General features: G+C 34.3%; 2 protein-coding genes across 2 annotated transcripts; one reads left to right on the top strand and one right to left on the bottom strand.

Moving 5' to 3' along the window:
* The first annotated feature begins 34 nt into the window (after positions 1 to 34).
* On the top strand, positions 35 to 697 carry LOC108460822 (uncharacterized). Its single transcript, XM_053027398.1, has one exon. It carries the CDS (start codon positions 169 to 171, stop codon positions 583 to 585), a length of 417 nt encoding a protein of 138 aa, XP_052883358.1. The 5' UTR covers positions 35 to 168; the 3' UTR covers positions 586 to 697.
* Positions 698 to 2,185: 1,488 nt separating this feature from the next.
* On the bottom strand, positions 2,186 to 4,003 carry LOC108460821 (protein CANDIDATE G-PROTEIN COUPLED RECEPTOR 7-like). The gene has a single exon (XM_053027397.1). The coding sequence runs from the start codon at positions 3,728 to 3,730 to the stop codon at positions 2,417 to 2,419; it is 1,314 nt and encodes a 437-aa protein (XP_052883357.1). The 5' UTR covers positions 3,731 to 4,003; the 3' UTR covers positions 2,186 to 2,416.
* Between the last annotated feature and the right edge of the window lie 14,932 nt (positions 4,004 to 18,935).

Raw genomic sequence — 18,935 nt, 5'->3', positions numbered from 1 at the left:
TACTTATATCATGCTCCATTCTACTTTTAAAGGCGGCCCATTCTGGTCAAAATAAAATAAACCTCATTAGCCTATCCACTCTTTGCCTAATTACGTTACATCATCATCTCCCTTTTTTCACTCTATATATTCTCTTTTTCTCACAATCACATAATCAACGTGAACCAAATGACCTCTGTTTGCATTTCTAGCTGCTTGTCCGATGCTACGGACCCTCTGGTCCCTGTTAGGGCAACATACGTGAATCTGTACAAGTGGCCAGAATCGGATGCTGAGTTTTTGAGGTCAAGGAGCTCAGGCCGACCGAGTAGAGTGGTGGACAGTTTCTCGTGTAGGCAGATGTACCTGAGGAGTTATAGGTTTTCAAGGAAAGAAAGTGTGAGGGAAAAGACAGTGAAATGCTTTGGGAGAGTTAAAGAGAAAATAGGGGGTGATGGGAAGAGGAAGAAGAGCCTACGTATTAGAAGAAGGAGGAGGTGTTTGGTTTGGAGGAAAATCAAGATTGTATTGTTCAGGTTTTTCAACAGATTGCTTTCTTGTTCTGCTACTGTACATGTTGTAGATCAGAGGAATGCGTTCTTTTGATTCATTTGGCTGTGTTTGAGAGGATAGGGTTTAATTCATTCATTTCTTCTTTGTTTTGAGTTATGTATTCTTCTCTATTTCTCATTTATTCAATCTATGGAACAGTTAAAAAGGGGGATTTTCTGCCTTTACTTTTTATTGACTGAGACGTGGAAAGTAATTTGAACAGAATATTATATATGTAGACACAAAAGTAATTTAGCAGCAGTTAGGGTCATGTGTAAATGCAGGACTCCTGAACTGTTAATTAGGCATTACTTAACGCGGAAGATTTAGGACAGATGACCTCACATCCAACTACTTCCGGAGGTTGAAATTAAGTTTTTAACTTCATTCAATACGATTACGAATAATTCTAAATATTCCATCAAAAATAATAATTATTCTCTTTTCACTTTTTTGGTTTACTCAACCAGACACATCTTATATGATCATAATGCCAATGCCACCAAATGTGTTTAGTTTCAAATTCTATAACAAATGAAGCGCCCGCATAAGATGGCTGTCTACACTACAAAAATTCTTTACAACGTACTACGGGGAAGGCTTTACGTCAAAAAGCAGTTAAAATTCATACAAAGAATTCACCACTCATCAAGGTGAGTGGAACTGGGAAGTAACATTATAGCATTTGCTACTTGTTGACTCACTCAAAACCCGTTTAGGGAACTAACAACTTCATTTACACATTCACCACCACTTTATTCAAGTTTAACCACAATGGACATAAACATCTGCTAAAACGTAGAAAATGCTTGAAAAGCTCTATCCACCAAACATTTACTATACAATTAAAGACTATCTTCCCAGATCACTCCAAAGAACATAAACTAGGTTCATAAAATATATGCTCTCTACCATCCAATACCTCGATATGGTTCACAAACATGTCTAGCATTGCAGAATTGAAGAAACTTCAAACTCTAGTTTCTAAAATTCAACCTGCTAAGAAATTTCTTAGGTGCCATCTAACAAAGAGTTCTGAAAAATCTTCCTAACCACCTCAAGATAGGTAAGTCGATAACTAATTCGGGGTCTACTGCACTTGTTTTCATCTGTCATACCCAAAAGGATGTGAGACAGTTCTAGAGGAAGGACCGTAAAATTTAAATCATTCAAGTTTCAAACAGCCAACCTCTAAGTCTAATAACACACCCAAACAGCCCAACTATAGGAAAAGAAATCAACATTATCACATATAATATAAGAAAGACCTATTTGAATAGAGTGAAACTATACAGGGTAATTCAATGGACACGAGCAATGGAAATGGTAGAAATCAGGAATTCCTTAAGTCCATATTGATTAATAGAAGCCATATGCAAAGCTCTTAATGGAAACACAGCAGATAACAAATAGATCATTTTAACCACTAAACAGTCAATCCAACACAAATTCTACTGCCCTCTATACTCTATCTACTGATCATTTTAAAATTTTGAATAAAACAATATCGGATGTCACAAAAGCAGCATACGATTCTCTTACAGAAAAATGGCATATGATTTACTAGGAAAGACTCAAAAGGGCATTCATCTGAAATCCACTGCCTAATAGTGAATCATTTGGGAAGATTAAATTGAATTTAGTGCAACTTCCATTATGAGCTTGATAACAATTTCATTAAGCAGAAATAGAGTAACAAATGGAACAAGTTAAACAAAACTGTAGCAGTAAGGAGAAGAGCAGCAGCAAGTTGCAGACCAGATGAAGCAATTTGTATCTGTAAAATTTACACAAAAAAACCTGCAATATTATCCCAATTTGCATCAAAGGTAAAAATCCAGAGTAACCCTTTATACCAATTCACTTATCAACAGCCCCCAGGTTCTCAAAGCTCGAAATCTTCATCTCTAAGAGCCAGCTCAGCAGCCTCTTCATCTTCTTCCTCAAGAATAAAGTACTCATTTTTCTCCACGGGCCTAAACATGAAAAAGATAATCAAATAGAACGCCAATGATGCAGTCTCCTCCGCTGCATTGCTTACCCATTGATACTTGTAAGCTGCAATCGTCCTCAAAGCAAACACCACAATTCTCGTAAAATATAGATATCCAATCACCACGATGTAAAACTGCCTAAACAGAGTTAACTTTGCCAAATTCCTCGCAGCCTTCCCATCAGTTTTCGAAGTTTCCCTCAACGAACGAATAGACCAAACAATTGGGAAAATAATGGCGCAACAGCAGATAATATCAACTAGCAAGAATACCTGATTCCACGTCGCCCAATCTTTAATAAACGGCCCTGTCTCTCCGATCACAACCGACGCAATATTAGCCAAAACTTGAAGCGGTATCACGATCATCAAGACCTTCTTCTCCCTTTCTTGCAAAAAGGGTTTCAAAAACGACCAGCCGGTGCCGATCAAAACGATGACAGTAAACAACAAAACGACACGAATAAACTGGAAAATGTAGAACAAAACATCCCAACCATGAGGTGTTCCGGAAACCTTAACGTAATGCTTATCTTCGGCGGCGCAGATCAGATTCAAAGCTTTGAATAAGAGCAACCCGGACATTAATAAATGGATCCGGTGTACGCATCGTCTGTTAGTGTAACAAACGTAGACCCAATAAGCTAAGAAGAACAAGTAGAGGACAGAGAAGACGGTGTAAAGAGAAGGGAGCTGTGTCTGGCCGGCGGAGAGGTAATCCTTAGAACCGTCGCGGTCGAGGTTGTAGATTTCGGTTATGACGTCCATAGAAACGCGCGTTTCTGGGGCGCAGTTGGAGAAGAAGAGAGAGTATTCATTGGGGGAAGAAACGGGGTAAGAGCGGTTCAAGCGGGAGAGGGGAGGCGGTGAGAGTTCGCTGAAGGTGAAGAGGTGTTGGATGTAGCGGGAGTTGAGGACGCAAAAGTGGGAATTTTGTTGAATCTCGAGAAGGACCTGGAGGAGAGATTCTTCGGATAGAAGGAAGAAACCGAGGAGGGAAGGGGAGGGGTTGGGGGCGTTGGAAGAGGAAGAGACGGAGACGGAGGAGACGGAGATGGTGACGTGACCGGTGTGGGTGAAGCCAAATTTCTCGAAGAGGATCATCGGGCGGGAGTCGGACTTGATGGTCAGAGTTTTGATCTCCGCCGTGGTGGATGAGACGATGGAGAGGAAGAAGAAGAGGAGGATTACGGTTGTTTTCGTCATTTTAGGGAGGTGGTTGGCAAAAAGGAAAGGAGGGAGGAAATTTTGTAAGGGCTTTCCGGATCTGAAAAATGTGAATCTACTTCAGTAACGTACCTTCCTCTGTTTTCTTTTTCCTTCATTAGAAACTCAACTCTGAAGGCAAAGATAAATACGGTGTCGCTTTAGTCGGTCCAATTTATTGGGCTCTTAAATTTACCGATTCACCAACCCATCATTCTGTTTTAGTCTAACATTTCGACCATCTCAACTCTAACACCATCTTTAGTTGGGGAATCTTATTTATGCTAAATTATTTTTTGTTTGGTTGAATGTTATATTCATTCAATAGAATAAATTATTATTTATTCTTCCTTAATAACTATTTTTAGTATGCAATATTGAATAAAAATTAATTAATTTTCATTTTAATATTTTAAAATTTAGACTTAAAAATTATAAAAATAAAATATTTGAAGTATTTTAATATAATTTAATATAAAATAATTATATTAAAAATATTATTATTTTATTAAATTATATTTAATAATGTATTAAATTATTTTTATTAAATTATTTTAATAATAACCTTATTAAAATTTTAATAACAATAATCATCCATCTAAAAAATTACATTAAGGTATTTTGGCCATTTAAGTTTTTTTCCTTATGCTATTATAACAACATTCAATTCAACCAAACACAAGAATACTATTATAGTTCTATTTCATTTCATTCAACCAAATGGTTAAATTACTGATTATAGGTCTATTCCATTACAACTCTATTCCATTATAGTGAACCAAACGTAATGTTAACGCCATGTTTGGTTGGGGAGAATGGAACAGAATTGTGATGTAATAAAGCTGTAATGGAATATAGCTATAATTAGTAATTCAGTTGTTTGGTTAAATGGAATGGAATAGAATTGTAATAGTATTCTTGTGTTTGGTTAAATAGAATAGATATTGTAATACCACAAGGAAAAAGGTTTAAATGACCAAAGTACCTTTAACAAAAAGAATTTTAGGAAGATGACTATTGGACTTTTTTACTTAAATAATACAAAAAAGTAAAATTAATAACTGAAATGACATGCCCATTAGATTATTTACCAAAATAGTATGGTTTTATTGGTGTCGCCTATCAAATTGACAACACTAAACTGAAATGTAATGATCTAAAGTATTTAGGGACCTAATATGAAAATTTTCCTTTTTGAGTGTCTGCTGAAAAAAAAAATGAAAGGGTACCACCTGACAGTATGGCGGCGCTAAACCTTAAATGTGACTAATTGCCTTGTAAGTCCTCATTATTTATTATTTTATTTTTATTCCCCTTCAACTCACTATATTGTGTTTAAACAAGTTCTTAATCTATTTTTGTAGTTAAATAAGCCCTTAACTTATGATTTTTACTCATAAAAGCCTTTTATTTTAATATTAAAGTAAATATATTTTGACTTTCAAGCTCTTTTCTTAATTTTTGTTGATACAATAAAAACTATATACATTTTAACATCAACATAAAATCTAAAAAGTAATCAAAATTTCAAAAGAGTAGTTAAGAATATCATGTATACAAGCATTCTCAAGAAATTTTAAAATTTTATTTTTTTATTTAATAAACTATTCTCATAAAATTCACATCAACATAAAAAGCGAATTAGTTTATATTTTTTAAAATAGCTTTACTTTTGGTAAAATATATTTAATTTAATATTAAAATAAAAGGATTTTATGAGTAAAATTATTAGCTAGGGCTTATTTAACTACAAAAATAGGTTAATGGCTTGTTTAAACAAAATATAGTGAGTTGAAGGGGAATAAAAAGAAAATAATAAATAAGGAGTGCTTACAAGGCAATTAGCCACATTTAAGGTTTAGTGCCGCGCTGTTAGGCGACACCCTTTCACTTTGTTTTCTGGTAGCCACCCAAAATGGAAAAATTGCATATTAAGTTCCTGAATACTTTAGATCATTAAATTTTAGTCCGGTGCCGCCAATTTGACATGCGGCATCAAGAAACCATACCATTTTGGTGAATAATCTTATGGGCATACCATTTCAATTATTAATTTTATTTTTGTATTATTTAGGTAAAAAGCCTAATTATTGTTATTGTTATTCAATTTTAATAAGATTATTATTTAATTTAATTTAATCATATTTTAACATAATTTTATTAAATACAAATTAATAAAATAATATATAATTTAATAAAATATAATTATTATTAAAATACTAATTAATAAAAATTATAATATATAATATTATAAAATAACATATAACCTACTTTATTATTTTTAAATTGTGCATATTTAATGTGCTAAAATATCATTAGTCTTCTAAACTAAAAGCAAAATATTAGAACTAATAAATAGCTTGAGAATTATATTTACATCCAAACATAATGTTCATACATTAATAAAATAGTACATGATGTCATTAACTTATATGTCATAATCTAAATGTTAAATTTTACAACACCAAAAAGTTACAGCAGCCTGTGGTATTCTACAAATGGCATCTTACCATCCAGATATTACATATACAAAAAGTTATCAAAACATCACCAACACAACCATGATTTTTAATGGTCAAAAAGAAATCTTTTCACCTATTCCAATCGAAATGAAAAAGGTAGACTAAAAAAATGAGCAATTGCATTGGATGGTCAGGAATTTTGCTCAACGCACGATAGCGCTCATCCTCAATTAATCTTTTTACTTCGCATAAGTCTGGATATAATTTTTGAGCACTTTCTTAGATCACTTTCTCGGAGGCAACTACTTAATTTAAGGCTAACAGTTCGTATGTTTTCCCCCAATAACATGGCAACATCAGTAATTGAAGTAGAAATTTGTTCAATTCCATCATCCATCTCTTTTTTTCTTTTTTCTTTTTTTTTTGTTCTTTGAAGATGTGGAACCATCTTGGTTTGGCTTCGGCTGTTGAAATGCCGAGACATCCATCTCATCCAAGCAAACATCATATTTGCATCCACGGTAAATGTTTCTTTCTTCAAGATTATTTCCAATAGCTACATTTTCAGCATCTATTTCTTCAACAATATATGCAACTGTTTGAGCATCTTTCCTAGTGGCTCGATCTTTTGCATATATGGAAGTAATTTGGTCATAATAAAGGAAACTGCAATGTCTGAATTAATTGGCTGCTTTATGACTCTATAAAAAAAGAAGGAATCCATATTAGATATAAGTTTGGTCAAAATAAGATACTAAAGACAGGAAATAATTCTTACACTTATATATGAGTTCCACACAACATCTTCAGCAACAACCATCTGTCTATGCTCGTCCCAACCAAAATCGCTATTGTCTTTGCCACTGAGCAAGTCGTAAACGATTACCTAATCCCTTTTCAATGTCCTAATCCTCGAGTCAAGATTAAGTTTAGCCTTCAACATGGCATGAGGTAAACTTTTTTCTAATATTTTTTCTAGCTCATTTAAATAACCAACCTTGAATCCCGTATATGCGTTATAGGTTCTAACATTGTACAAGTCGACCATACAAGCAACCAATGCAACATCTTCTTCTGGAACCCATTTCCTTTTGGCTCCTTGAGAATTTTGGGAAGAAACACTTGATTGTGCAAAACCTGACATAACTATTTTAAGAAAAAATGCAAATTAAAATTAAGTTCGATATTATGAATCAGAAGGTTGACACTTTATAAAATTATAACACATGACGAATCAAAATAAAATAAATTAAAATTGTAATTCAACAAGTTTAGTACAATACATAAAGACAATTCAAACAATACCAAAGTTTCATAAACTAGATACATGAAGTAACATAAACAAATTAACCTTCTACTATATTTTAATAAACATAATTAATTTATAGATGCTTGCCATTCATAGAACACTTGATTGGCTAGTTCTATCCTCTAAGTAGTCTATGTATCTGAAGGATGAATATTTATGATATTCGGTTCATCATCATCTATCATATTATTAGCTAATCATTCTCTCAACTCCACTTCAATAGGATCAAGACTCATATAGGTTCAAATAAAATTATTGAGTAAACAACATGCAATAATGATTCTATTATGCACCCTCACAGGATAGAATGATGGACTCTTAAGTATTCCCTATCTAAGTTTTAATAACCCAAAGCATCTTTCAATAACATTGCGTACTAAAGCATATTTCATATTGAAAAATTCTTCTAGAGTACTTGGTTGGCAACCTTGACGCCACTCATTCAAACGATATATTTGTCCTCTAAAAGGCGCGAGAAATCCCTCACAGTTTGTGTAAGCAGCATAAACTAGATAATAGCAACCTATAAAAAAAACAAAGGAAAAACTATTTATCATGGTTAACTTTCATAAAAAAGTTTGATCTTAAAAATTAATTCAAATTTCTCCAATTCTGCACTTTACCATGATGAACTTTTAGCCCATGTCTCCTACTAATAACATCTCGAAGAACCCGTCCATCAGCAACAGAACCTTCCCAACTGGGAAGAACATAAACAAAATGCATATCAAGTGTAAAAACAAGATGTACTCATGGTGTATAAGTTAAATAAGCCCTAATATAAACACCTAACATATTTTTGTAGTTAAATAAGCCCGTGTCTTTTTATTTTTATTTTTATTTAATTTTGTATATGATCTTGTTTTCATTCAATTATTATTTATTAAATTTTGACTTAATATAAAACTTAATATCTGTAGTGTTAAAATGTGTTAAAATCTAACATGATGCACTCATAGTGTATAACAACCCATGAGTCATCAAATAATTAAAAATAAAGCCACTCGTATTTATTTTTAAAAAATTTTGATGATATGTCATCATTTGATTTGTATAATTAGTTTATCAAATATAAACCTAATCTATCATAACCAATTTCTTGAGATAATCATACAAGAAACTTAATAAAGTAATAACCAGTGAAATACTTAAGAAACTTTTAGCAATGCTTCGACAGTTCATAAACAAAGAGGTGTGATCTAAAAACAATAAATTGGAGGGAATCAAGGGGATAGTGGAATCGATGAACTTCTCCATACAAAAATAACCAGAGAAGTAAAATCGTACCTTGAAGATTGGCAATTTCACTTTTGTTTCTCTTCCTCGTGTTTGGGAGCTTCTGATACATGCATAGATGGGATGAAATTTATTAAATTTCATTCCATCCGTACATGTATCAGCTTCTTTGATATCATCTATTGCATCGTCCTAAATGGATGAAAACAAATCATAGTTAACGAAGAAAAAAAAAGTATGGAAAGAACACACACATATATAGATAGCAACTATGCTACTCAAACTCCTTGAAGTACTCGTATCCAGTAAATGGATATGAATATGGAGATATGACTTCCAAGATTCTTTCAAATATATGAAAAACCTTAGAAGAGTGTGTATTTTTATGAAATAATGATGTGAAATACTGAACATGTATTTTTGTAACATGATAAACTCGAAAAAAAAAAAAACTTTGACTAAGTTAACCAAATAATAGTTGAGAATTTAATAGAGGATACCACCACTTTAAACTTTTGATTTTGTTTCTTTAATCATCAAATTTTGTGACAAAATGAAAAATGCTATGAGTAGTAGAAACAAACACCTTTGAAAACATCAACAACAGTATTACTAGAAGAATACAATCACGCACCATGATCAATACAGCTAACAACTTGTAGCAAAGACACACACTTAAAATTACAATAAGAATAATAAAAGAAACACCAACCAAGCACTCATGACACACTAGCCATCGATTCAAAATTGCAAGAATGAACTTTCAAAGTCACCAAAATTCATTTTCAAAGAGAATTCCCTTAAAAGATCATCAGTAACAGTATCCAAATCACTCTTTAAATTGCAAAACATCAGCTTCATGTAACTCTATAACCACCACCAACACCGGCACTCTAAAATAAATGTTTCTTAATAATAGAAAATGAAAATTAACACAAGGCATAAACCTCAAAACAAGCACCTAAAACACTTCAAAAAACTCCACAATCAACGGAGTAAAAAAATACTTCTCCAATTAAGAATAAAAAAACACTCCTACAAAAGGAAAAACTTGGAAAGGAGTGGAGGAGTCTATTGATGGGTAGTATGGGAGAGGGGTCCATTGGACATGATTCCTAAGCCTTTGTACCCTCTTACAAATACCCCTTTTCCATTCCCACCATCAAACATCAATCCACACTCATTTCCCCTCTTCTAAACCCACCTTCTTCACTTCACTAATATCATAATACAAGCAAAATTATCACTCCTCCATAGGTCTGTTTTTAAGACCTTTGTTGGATCCTCTTGTTAGCTAATTTCTCTTAAAACCAAACAACAAAAGGTAATTTCACCTATATCCATACGTTGTAGAGATATGTGTATTTTGGTATATGCTGCTACATTCATGTTTCTTAGCAACTTGTTATTTGTTGTTTAGCTTTAGCTATTTCCTAAGTTGTTTTGTTTTGTTAAATGTGCAGATAAAAATTTCAGTACCAATTGCATGGGTAATAATAGTTGGAAATACCTAAACTAGATAAAAATTCCATTTAGCTTAAACAGTCACTTAAAAATTACAAATTTATCTTTAAAACAAATTTAAATACAATAAAAATGGCTAAAAAAATACCCAAAATCAAAATAAAGTGAAAATCAAATGCATACCTGAAATCAAACGGGAATGAGAAAACAGAAAAAAAAATCGAACGGAAAGATGGAAAAAGAAAGCTACCCAGAATCAAAAGAAAGTGAAAATTAAATCCTAAATCACAAATTGAAAGATACCCGAAATCGAATCGAATAGGAATGAGAAAATAGGGAAAAAAATTGAATGGAAAGATATAAAAATGAAAAAAAATGGAAAAAAAATGAAAAAGATCAAATCTGATAGAAAAATAAAGAACAAAAATAGAAGATATAAAAAAGGAAAAAAAATAAGAGAAAATACGTAAAATCGAACGAGAATGAGGAAATAGGATTAGGGTGTGATGGCTTGAGGTGCTTGGTGAGGGAGAGTGGTAAAAGGTAGTAATGACAGGTATTGTAATTCCCTTTACCCATATTCAATGCTGGAATAGGGTTACGGAGCATTACGGACTTATAAAACAATTAAACATTCAATTCACACATAATTTCACATTTCATGCAAACATTATTCAAACTTAAGCATAATGTCCCTATAATGAGCCAACGAGGCAATAAACATGCTTTGGGAGTGGTTTGGCACTAAACCGATAACTTAGGAAACTTTCACGAAACCTTGAAAATTTTTCTCAAAACAGGGGACGCACGCCCTGGTTCGCCCATGTGTCTCACACGGCCACCAGACACGCCCGTGTCACAAGCCGTGTGAACATTCGAAATGGGAGCACATTTCCGTTTTCCAGCCCGTGTCCAACCCAGTGTAACTCTCTAACTTGGGTCACATGGCCAACACGCATGCTCGTGTGGCTAGCCCGTGTGCCATAAAAATGGCCATACACGTCTGTGTGCCAGGCCGTGTGCTAGGCTGTGCCAAACCTGTAGGGTATACTAACTTATGCCACACCGCCAAGTCACACGCCCGTGTGTGAGGCCGTGTGGAGCATACTGACTTGATTTCAATTTCAACACTAGGAGACACACGGCCGTGTAACATGACCGTGTGTCGCACATGGCTGAGACACACGCACATGTCTCTGTCCGTGTGGACAAAAATAGGCTATTTACCAAGCCATTTTTCCACCCAAAAGACATACCACTTCACCTACACATAAGGCAATAAATCACAGCACAACGAAGCATTTAAAATCTACTCAAATCAAGCTCAATTCATATCATTCATTACCAACCAAAACATAGTGCTTCAATACCAATATTTCACATTCTTAAATCATCCAACTAGTCAAACATAATCTTACCATATTTCATAAACTTACCAAAACTAAATTCCAAACAATTACTACCTAAGCTACTCATCCACAACCAACCATTAACCAAGTAATTATAAGCTACATCAAAAAGGAATTTGCACTCATATACATATATACATCATCAATTAACCAAATAGGCCATCTCACATGGCTATATACATAACAACTATACCACATTCACAAGCCAACACAAATGGCTAAAATACATAAACTAAAAAGACCAAATCCCTATACATGCCATATACATAAAATACCAAAGTTTATAGGTACCAAGTGATAGGTGGATAGTGTGAAGCGATCTCCGACGATCCCCGGATCTGAGGTAGCTTTGAATTCACTATAAAACATAGAAAAATAATCAATGTAAGCTATAAAGCTTACTAAGCTTGTATGAAATAAACTCGATATAATCATATCCGTATAATTCAACTATTGATTATAGATACATGAATTCACATCAACTAACAAACCTTTCAATTACTCATTCACAAAACTATATACTTTTTTCACCATTTCTTCGATTTCAAGCTAATATGGTTTATACACATACCTGTATCATCTCTTACTAATCTTATTCTCAACCACATCATTCATTTACCCGTCGAACCATTCAGAATAGAAGTCGGATACCCAGGAGTCTTACACATTAAGTACCTATACCATGGCCCGAAGTCAAATCAAGCTAACTTATATCCAAAGTACTAATATCATGGCCCGAAGCCAAATCAGCCGATATTCATGACTCGAAGCCAAATCAGTATAACTAGCACCTGAAATGCTAATATCATGGCTCGAAGCCAATTCAATGTATCCCCTAATGACATGCCACTAGTATCCTAAACTATTCCTAAAGTTCAACTGAGATTTCAAATGCCAAATTACCATCAAGTTATTATCCAACTTATCCGAAGTCTCGTATTCACAACTTATACAATATCAAAGCATTTAAAATACACTTATAATGAAATTTATCACATACGAACTTACATCGGATGTGAAAACGATGTAATAAGTCGATTAGTCGATAACTTTAATTTTCCCCCAATCTAGATCCAAATTATACTTTTCTTGATCTAAATATATTCAAAATTAACTTATTTAATAATATCTCTATTCAATTTAATCCAAAACACACATTTAAGTACATTTACATATTTACCCTTAATGTTTCACCACTTTTACAATTTAGTCATTATTTTATAAAATCACAAATTAATGAAATTCAAAATAAACTCATGCTAGCCAAATTACTAAAATGCCGCTAGCAGCCCATATTTATCAACTTTTCACATAATTTACCATACATTTTCACATTTTCATAATTAAATCCCTATTTTACATTTTTACTCAAAATCACTTTACAAAATATGTAAATCTAGCAACAAGATTTCATATTTCATCATCAAACATCAAAGAACACATATTTTCATCAATGGAAACTTTCAAAATCTTTAATAGTTTTGCAAAATAGTCCCTGGGCTAGCTAGAACTAGTTGCAACGATCACAAAAACATAGGAATCATTAAAAATCGAACAAAAATGGATTTACATGCTCAAGTAGACAAGGTCGAATGTATCAAGCTATTTTCATGGCTTTTCTTCTTCTAATTCGGCTATGTTGAAGAAGATGGAAAAAAATGGCTTTATTTTTACTAATTTAATCATTTAATATCTAATTTACTAAAATAACCTTAATGTATAATAATTATAATTCACCTAACCATGTCCATCTTTGTTCACTCAAATATGCAATGGTCCAATTACCACTTAAGGACCTTTACTTTAAGGTTCTATAGCTATTTCACAACTTTAGATATTAGAACTCAAGTTTTACACTTTATGCGGTTTAGTCCTTTTTATCAAATTAGGCACTCAAATGATAAAATTTCTTAAGGAAAATTTCACACAATCATATTTTCATGCTGTAGACATTAAAATAATAATAAAATAATTATTTTGACTTCGAATTTGTGGTCTTAAAACTACTATTTTGATTTGACTAAAAACGGGTTGTTACAACTCTCCCACCTTAGGGATTTTCGTCCCAAAAATCTTACCAGCAAAAAGGTTAGGGTACTGTTTTCTCGTAGCTTCCTCGGGTTCCCACATAGCCTCTTCAATATCGTGTCGTTGCCAAAGTACTTTCGCGAGAGCTATACTTTTATTTCTCAACTGTTTAATCCCACGTGCTAGAATTCTGATCAGTTCTTTGTTGTACGTAATATCAGGTTGAATTTCAATCTCAGACGAAGAAATTACATGTGAAGGATCCGATCTATATCGATGCAACATCGATATGTGAAAACATATTGTAGATATTCTCTAACTCAGTCAGTAAAGCTAGTCGATATGCTACTGTCCCTATTCTTTCAATAATCTCGTATGGCCTGATGAAACGCGGATTTAACTTACCTTTACGACCAAAACAAAGAATTTTCTTCCGCGAAAATACTTTTAGAAACACTTTATCACCGATCTAAAATTCTAAGTCTTTTTGTTTCAAATCCGCGTACAATTTCTGTTAATCTGAAGCTGCTTTTAGACAGTCACAAATTACTTTCACTTTTTCTTCAGTCTCCCAGATAAAATCAACCCCGTGAATCTTTTTCTCACTCAATTCATCCAATACAACGGAGTTCGACATTTGAGACCATATAAAGCTTCGTATAGTGCCATCTTTATACTCGATTGAAAGCTGTTGCTACACGCAAATTCAACCCATGGAAAAAATTTCTCCCAATTGCCTTCAAACTCTAAAACACAACATCGGAGCATATCTTCGAGAACCTGAATTACTCTCTCAGACTATCCGTCAGTTTGCGGATAAAATGCTATAATGAAATTCAACTTAGTACCTAGAGCTTCTTGCAATTTCCTTAAAAACCACGATGTAAACCTCTGATCTCTATCCGAAATAATCAAAATTGGTACCCCGTGCAAACTAACGATCTCAGCAATGTACAATTTAGCTAATCTATCAAGTGAATAATCTGTACGTACTGGTATAAAATGTGCCGATTTCATCAGTCGGTCAATGACAACCTAAACAACATCTTTCTTTTTCAGAGTTAAGGGTAATTGCGATACGAAATCCATCGTAACTCTGTCCCACTTCCACTCTGGTATCATCACAGGTTGAAGCAAACCCGAAGGCACTTGATGCTTAGCTTTTACTTGCTGACAAATCAAACACCTCGATACAAATTTTGAAATATCTCGTTTCATGCCCGACCACAAATATAACTGTTTTAGATCATTTTATATTTTAGTACTTCTCGGGTGAACAGATAAACAACCACTGTGTGTTTCGTGCAAAATTTTCTAAATGAATTCAAAATTCTTTGGAACACAGATTCTGTTTTGGAGCATTAAACAATCATTGGATCTGATTTGGTACTTTGAATCACTAGTTGACTCGCATTGCACTCTTTTAGCTTGCAATTCACTATCACATTTTGAGCTTCATAAATTTGCTAAAGAAAAACCGGTTTAGCTTTCAATTCGGCTAATATCAAACCATCATCAGACATAGTCAATCTTGTATTCATCGCTCTCAAAGCAGATAAAGATTTTCTACTCAAAGCATCTGCAACCACATTAGCTTTTCCCAGATAATAATCGATTACTAACTCATAATTTTTTAGTAGCTTGAGCCATCTTCGTTGTCACAAATTCAAATCTTTCCAAGTCATTAAATACTTCAAACTCTTGTGATCTGTAAAGATGTGGCATTTTTCACCTTACAAATGATGACGCCAAATTTTCAATACAAAAACTATAGCGGCTAACTCTAAATCGTGCGTCGGATAATTCTTTTCATGCGGCTTCAACTGTCTCGAGGCATAAGCTATAACTTTTCCTTCTTGCATTAAAAGGCAACCCAAACTATTCAATGACGCATCGCTATAAACCACGAATTCTTTACCCAACTCAGGTTGAACCAAAATCGGTGCTTAGGTTAGCAATGCTTTCAACTGCTCGAAACTCTATGGCATTTCTCGAATCACTCAAACTTTACATCTTTCTGTAGTAGTCTGGTAATTGATGTAGCAATCATTGAAAATCTTTTTACAAAACGTTAGTAGTAGCCAGCTAACCCCAAAAAACTTCTACTTTGGATACATTTCTCGGTGGTTTCCAATCAGCAACTGCCGAAATCTTACTCGGATCAACTCTTATACGTTTCGTTGAAATAATGTGTCCTAAAAATCTAACCTCTTGGAGCCAAAACTCACATTTGTAGAATTTAGCGAACAATTGCTTATCTCTCAATATTTGCAACACAATCCTCAAATGTTCAGCATGCTCATACTCATCTCCAGAATAAATCAAAATATCGTCAATAGACACAACAAAAAATCTATCAATATGGTCTAAATATTCGGTTCATCAAATCCATAAAAACGGCAAGAGCATTAGCTAAACCAAAAGGCATAACAAGGAATTCATAATGTTTGTATCTCATTCTGAAAGTAGTTTTCGATACATCCAAATCTTTAACTCGCAACTGATAGTAACCAGATTGCAGATCAATCTTCGAAAATATTGTTGCACCTTTCAACTGATCAAATAAATCATCTATTCTTGGCAATGGATACTTGTTCTTTATCATAAATTTATTGAGCTATCGATAGTTAATACACATTCTCATTGACTCGTCTTTCTTCTTTACCAACAATATAGGCGTATCCCAGGGTAAAAAACTAGGTCCTACAAAACCTCTATCCGTTAACTCTTGCAACTGAGATTTCAATTCTTTGAATTTTATTGGAGCCATTCGATACGGAGATATAGATATCGGTGAAGTTCCCGGTACTAACTCAATAGCAAACTCGATCTCTCTGACCGGTGACAACCCTTGTAATTCTTCTGAAAACACATCTGAAAACTCACATACTATCGACACTGATTCAATCTTTGATTCAAACACTTTTGTATCTAAAACGTAAGTGAGATAAGCTTCGCAACCTTTTCTCACATATCTCTAAGCTGACATAGATGAAATTACAGCAGGTAATCCATTCAACTCATCTGATTCAATTCGAAGGATTTAATCATTCTGACATTTTAGTTTAATAATCTTTCGTCTACAATTTAAAACGGCATCGTGCAGAGTCAACCAATCCATACCCAGAATCACATCAAACTCATTAAACGGTAAAAGCATCAAGTTAGCAGAAAAATAGTAACCCCGAGTCATCAAATGGCAATCCTTGCAAACTTTATCAACTAGAACATACTTGCCTAAGGGGTTCGATACTTTAATTACAAATTCTGTAGACTTAACAAGCAATTTCTTACTGGACACTAAATTTTCACAAACATACAAATGTGTCGATCCAGGATCAATTAAAGCAATCACATTAGTGTCATAAAAAAAGAATATACCAGTGATAATATCTGGTGATGACGCTTCTTCGCGAGTGTCAATAGTGTAAGCTCGGCTGGTGCTCTAGCCTCAGATCTCACAGCTGAATCCCTAGTCACACCTTTTCTATTAGACACATTCCTCGTATTTCTCAGTGGTCTCCCTCTCACAATCGTATTGCTCGGTCTTGCATTCTGAAATTTATCTTTCTTAAATAACTCTGGGCAATCTCAAATAAAATGATCTGGTAAGCCACATTTAAAACAAACTTTATTACTCTTATTTTAGCACTCTCCAAAATGTCGTCTTCCACACTGTTGGCACTCAAGTTTATTGTTTCTCACACTGTCAACACTTGAGATGGAAGTTGCTTGAGCTTTAGAACTCACATGTTGATTTCTAAGATCTCTATTCTGGTATCCCATTGATGCATTCAATCGGCTATATGAATCTCGGGATTTCATTAATGAAGAATGATAAGGTTTATTTATCGGTCTTTTTCTCAAAATTCTAGCCTCTGAATCAGCTTTCCTCGTTTCTCAGCTAAAGTCTACGGCTTTGCAAGCCCGATCAACTAATAAAAAAATTCTTTCAAATCTAAAATCTCGATTAAAAGTTTAATGTATTCATTCAAACCGTTAACAAACAGCATGCACATAATCTCTTCGGTAGAAACATACTCTCGAGCATATTTGATCAATTGTACAAATTCTCTTTCATACTCGTTATGTGCATACGGCTCTGTTTCAATTCTAAAAACTCTTTGTGCTTTTGATCCAAAAATTGTTGGCTTATATATTTCTTCTTGAACTTGGTTTGAAAGAATTCCCAGGTGACCCATTCTCTAGGTACCACAGATACTAGAGTATTCCTCCACTGGTATGCGGTGTCCCTCAGAAGTGACATAGCACATTTTAAACACTCAGCCAGTGTGCAAGAAAGCTCATCAAATACACTGATAGTGTTTTCAAGCCAAAACTCGGATCTCTCAGGATCATCGTCAACATTAGCTCTAAACTCTTTAGCCCCGTGTTTATAGATCTTATCAACTGGTGGCTTATTTAATCTTAAAAGTTCTATACCTTAAGGACCTACAGGAACTGATTGTGGATTAGGAGGGGGTGGACGTTGTTGAGTAGCCGGATTTGTCCAGACATACTGCATAAACCATGCGTTTATCATTCGGAAAAAGGCTTCTTTAGCCTCTCCTCCCTGGCTACCCGATACGGGTCTCGATTTAGAAGGCGCTATCCCTTGAGTGAGAGCTAGCGTATTACTTTCAACCTCATCAACAACAACTTGATTGGGATCCATTCACTATATGAAAACACATTTTAAAATGTCAGGAGTCATCACACTACCACGGTTTATATATGGCATGTATAGCTAGTCTCTCACAAACGCTACGTTAGTCCTAGAATCAACTAAACCTTAGCTCTGATACCAATAAATGTAACACCCCTCACCCGTATTCAATGCCGAAATAGGGTTACGGAGCATTACCAGACTTATAAAACAATTAAACATTCAATTCACATATAATTTCACATTTCATGCAAACATTATTCAAACTCAAGCATAATGTCCCTATAAGCCTACGAGGCCCTAAACATGCTTTGGGAGTGGTTCGAGACTAAACCAATAACTTAGGAACTTTCACGAAACCTTGAAATTTTTTTCAAAATAGGGGACACACCCGTGTGGTCTGCCCGTGTGTCTCACACGGCCACCAGACACGTCTGTGTCCCAAGCCGTGTGGACATTCAAAATGGAAGCACATGGCCATGTTCCAGCCCGTGTCCGACCGCTTATAACTCTCTGACTTGGGTCACATGGCCAACATACACACCCGTGTGGCTAGCTCGTATGCCCTAAAAATGGTTATATATGCCCGTGTGCCAAGCCGTGTGCTAGGCCGTGCCAAACCTGTAGGGTA

The sequence above is a fragment of the Gossypium arboreum genome, chromosome 4 (genome assembly GCF_025698485.1).
Source record: "Gossypium arboreum isolate Shixiya-1 chromosome 4, ASM2569848v2, whole genome shotgun sequence".
NCBI lineage: Eukaryota > Viridiplantae > Streptophyta > Magnoliopsida > Malvales > Malvaceae > Gossypium > Gossypium arboreum.
Note: the sequence above shows the minus strand (reverse complement) of the source record. Positions and strands in the feature narration are given on the sequence as shown.

Bases quoted from the DNA above. Each gene is read 5' to 3' on its own strand.
- LOC108460821 (XM_053027397.1), bottom strand. From the start codon at position 3,730: ATGACGAAAACAACCGTAATCCTCCTCTTCTTCTTCCTCTCCATCGTC.
- LOC108460822 (XM_053027398.1), top strand. From the start codon at position 169: ATGACCTCTGTTTGCATTTCTAGCTGCTTGTCCGATGCTACGGACCCT.